The following is a 2,608-nucleotide window of genomic DNA, read 5'->3' as shown; positions in this document are numbered from 1 at the left end:
CGCGGGCTCAGGCAATCCACTCACCTCAGCCTCCCAAAGTGCTGGGATTACAGGCTGAGCCACCGAGCCCCGCCCAGAATTCTTTATACTTCTGAATTAAGGGCCCCCACATTCTCATTTTGCTTGGGGTCCCACGCATTTTATAGCTGTCCCAGCTGGGAGGGGAAAGGAATTCCATCCCGACATGGGTGCAGGTGCGGCTAGGCCAGGCCTGGCAGCTCTGTCTGCAGAGGCCCATCTGTTGCCTGCCTTGGGACCCCTGAGGGGTGAGGGGTGGGGGTGGGGCCGAGCAGATCAGGCCAACCTGAATTTTGGGATGGGTTTTCTAAAACCTTGCTACCTGCATGGCTTTGATTGAATCACATCTACTGAATCTTTTCCTCAGCTTAAAAGGGGCTAATGGCACCCAGCACCAGGGGCTGCACATGACAACATGCATCCGTTGCTAGACACAGGTCATTCCTCAACAGAGAATGTCTATAATGATGAGGATGACAATGATTAACTTATTACGAATAAATGGGGATGGGCCTCAGACCCGGTTACATAAGGAGTGCCCATTCCCTTTCCTCCCGCCTCCCCCAGGGCTTGGTGAGCTTCCAAGGCTGGCCCCTCCTTGCCCCCTCTGCTCTGGCTCTCTTGGAAAACACCATGCCCGGGCTCAGGTGTGGGTAGGCAAAGCCAGCCAAGGCTTGGGCGGCCTTTCCCACTCTGGTCAGAGTTAATGCGTTACCTCTGCTTGGGCGCCTCTTTCGCAATACGGATCTGTGGATCTGGTTACAGATTTACCTTGAACAATGTCTGATATGTGGAGTAAAGTCCTCCTTGGCCTTCGTAAAGTCTCCCCTCTTCTCCTCAGGAACTGCTCGAAACTGTGCCCCAAAGATGAGGGCCCAGGAGGACGCTGAGGGCCAGACACAGGTGCTGGGGATGGGTAGGAGCTGGGGGGAGGGGCAGCTGGGGCTGGAGGGCCTGTGCAGGCCTCCCTGGGAGGCCAGAGACCAAGTTCTGATGAACTTGAGAGTGACTGACCAAGCTGAATGTGGCAATGGGGGGTGGGGTGGAGGTGGGAGTGAAGGGGCCTTCGGCTTGGGGACTGGCTGACAAGTGCCTAGGGGCCATTAGGGGCCACGACACCCAAGGACCTCCAGGGACAGAGGTGGGACCAGACTGGGCTTGTCCACAGTCTCGAGCCTTCTCAGCCTGCTGTCCTGGTGCCCCAGGTATTCTGACTTAGGGCCCCACTCCCCGGGTTAGAATGCCCAGGCCTTGAGGGCTCTAGAAGCCAGCATGGTGGACCTATCCCTGCGGGAAGCTATATGTGAAGTGTGAGACAAGTGTGGCCAGGCCAAGTGACAACCGGGTGGCTGGACTGTGGGGAAGGGTGGGACCCACTCTGAGTTGCTGACAGGCCGCTCCGGCTCCCTGATTGATTCTGGAGCAGAATGGACTTGGCCTGTCCCCGTCACTCCACCCTAAGCTACTTCTCTCTGCTGCCGCCAGCATGAGCCCACCAGGGACCTCCCGGTGCCCTCACTCACAGAGCCCAAGTCTGATATGTTGTACAAGATTGAGGACGTGCCGCCTTGGTACCTCTGCATCCTGCTGGGCTTCCAGGTGGGCTTCCAGGTGGGCTTCCCCACCCTCACCTGTTGGGGATCCCGGCCCCTCCCTGGCCAGCAAGGTGATCCTGGGCAGCCAAAAGAGAAACCTAAGGTCAGCAGAGTGACTAAGAGCGTGTGACACTTGCCAGGTGGTGTGTCAGTAACAGGAAGGATGGCTCACTCCACAGAAGCTGTGGGAGTAACTTGGGGGGATTAGTGACCCCCAGGGTGTGAGCAGTAGCTCTCTGGGAATCCCGTGTGGGAACTGCAAGCCCTGGGTGGGCACACTGCCAGGGGCAGCCTAGGTTCATGCCCACTGAGGCAGGCATGAAGACCCTGGGGTGCCCCCTTCCCCTCGGGCTCTATGGGCCGAGCTCACACGCGTCTCTCCCCCACCCTCAGCATTACCTGACATGCTTCAGCGGCACCATTGCCGTGCCCTTCCTCCTGGCGGAGGCGCTGTGTGTGGGCCGTGATCAGCACATGGTCAGTCAGCTCATCGGCACCATCTTCACGTGCGTGGGCATCACCACCCTCATCCAGACCACGCTGGGCATCCGGTGAGTGGCACCCCCCACGTGACCACGCAGCAGGAGCAGGTGGTCACTTGGAGGACTCCCCAGGACAAAAAAGCCCTCTCTGCCCCACTGGCCTCTCCTACCCCCAGGCCAGCCTCGAGGCGTGCTCCCACCCTGGACACCCTGATCTAGGCAACCTGCTCTGGCTCCACAAGGAGAAGACGTCTGGGTTGAAGGGAGTGTGTCCTGGATGGACTCTCAACTCTCAGCCCTCCTCTGGATGCTCAGGGCCACCTGCTTCCCTGCCCACACGGCCACCCTTGAGTGGCCTCCAGGGCCCAAGTGGCCTGTCAGTCGTCTGCCCTCCTGGCCCTGGCCTGTGTGCTCAGCCCGAGGCCTGGGTGGCAGATGGAGGGCTGTTGGCGAGGTAGGGGCGGAAAGGGGTGTGAGTGGGGCTTGGCTGCAAGAGGCGAGTTCCTCCTCCCT

General features: G+C 59.7%; 1 protein-coding gene across 1 annotated transcript in view; it reads left to right on the top strand.

Annotated features, from left to right (window-relative positions):
• Positions 1-2,608, top strand: part of LOC103257216 (solute carrier family 23 member 1) — a 17,147-nt gene that overhangs the window by 943 nt on the left and 13,596 nt on the right. Inside the window, exons 2-4 of the mRNA XM_021710794.1 lie at positions 860-921; positions 1,504-1,617; positions 2,007-2,164. Of these exons, the coding sequence (XP_021566469.1) occupies positions 860-921; positions 1,504-1,617; positions 2,007-2,164 (334 nt within the window). The remainder of the gene's footprint in view (positions 1-859; positions 922-1,503; positions 1,618-2,006; positions 2,165-2,608) is intronic.

This window comes from Carlito syrichta, unplaced genomic scaffold (assembly GCF_000164805.1).
Source record: "Carlito syrichta isolate Samal-C Ts95f unplaced genomic scaffold, Tarsius_syrichta-2.0.1 Scaffold80101, whole genome shotgun sequence".
NCBI lineage: Eukaryota > Metazoa > Chordata > Mammalia > Primates > Tarsiidae > Carlito > Carlito syrichta.
The sequence above is the reverse complement of the archived record's forward strand: the minus strand, read 5'-3'. Positions and strand labels throughout refer to the sequence as shown.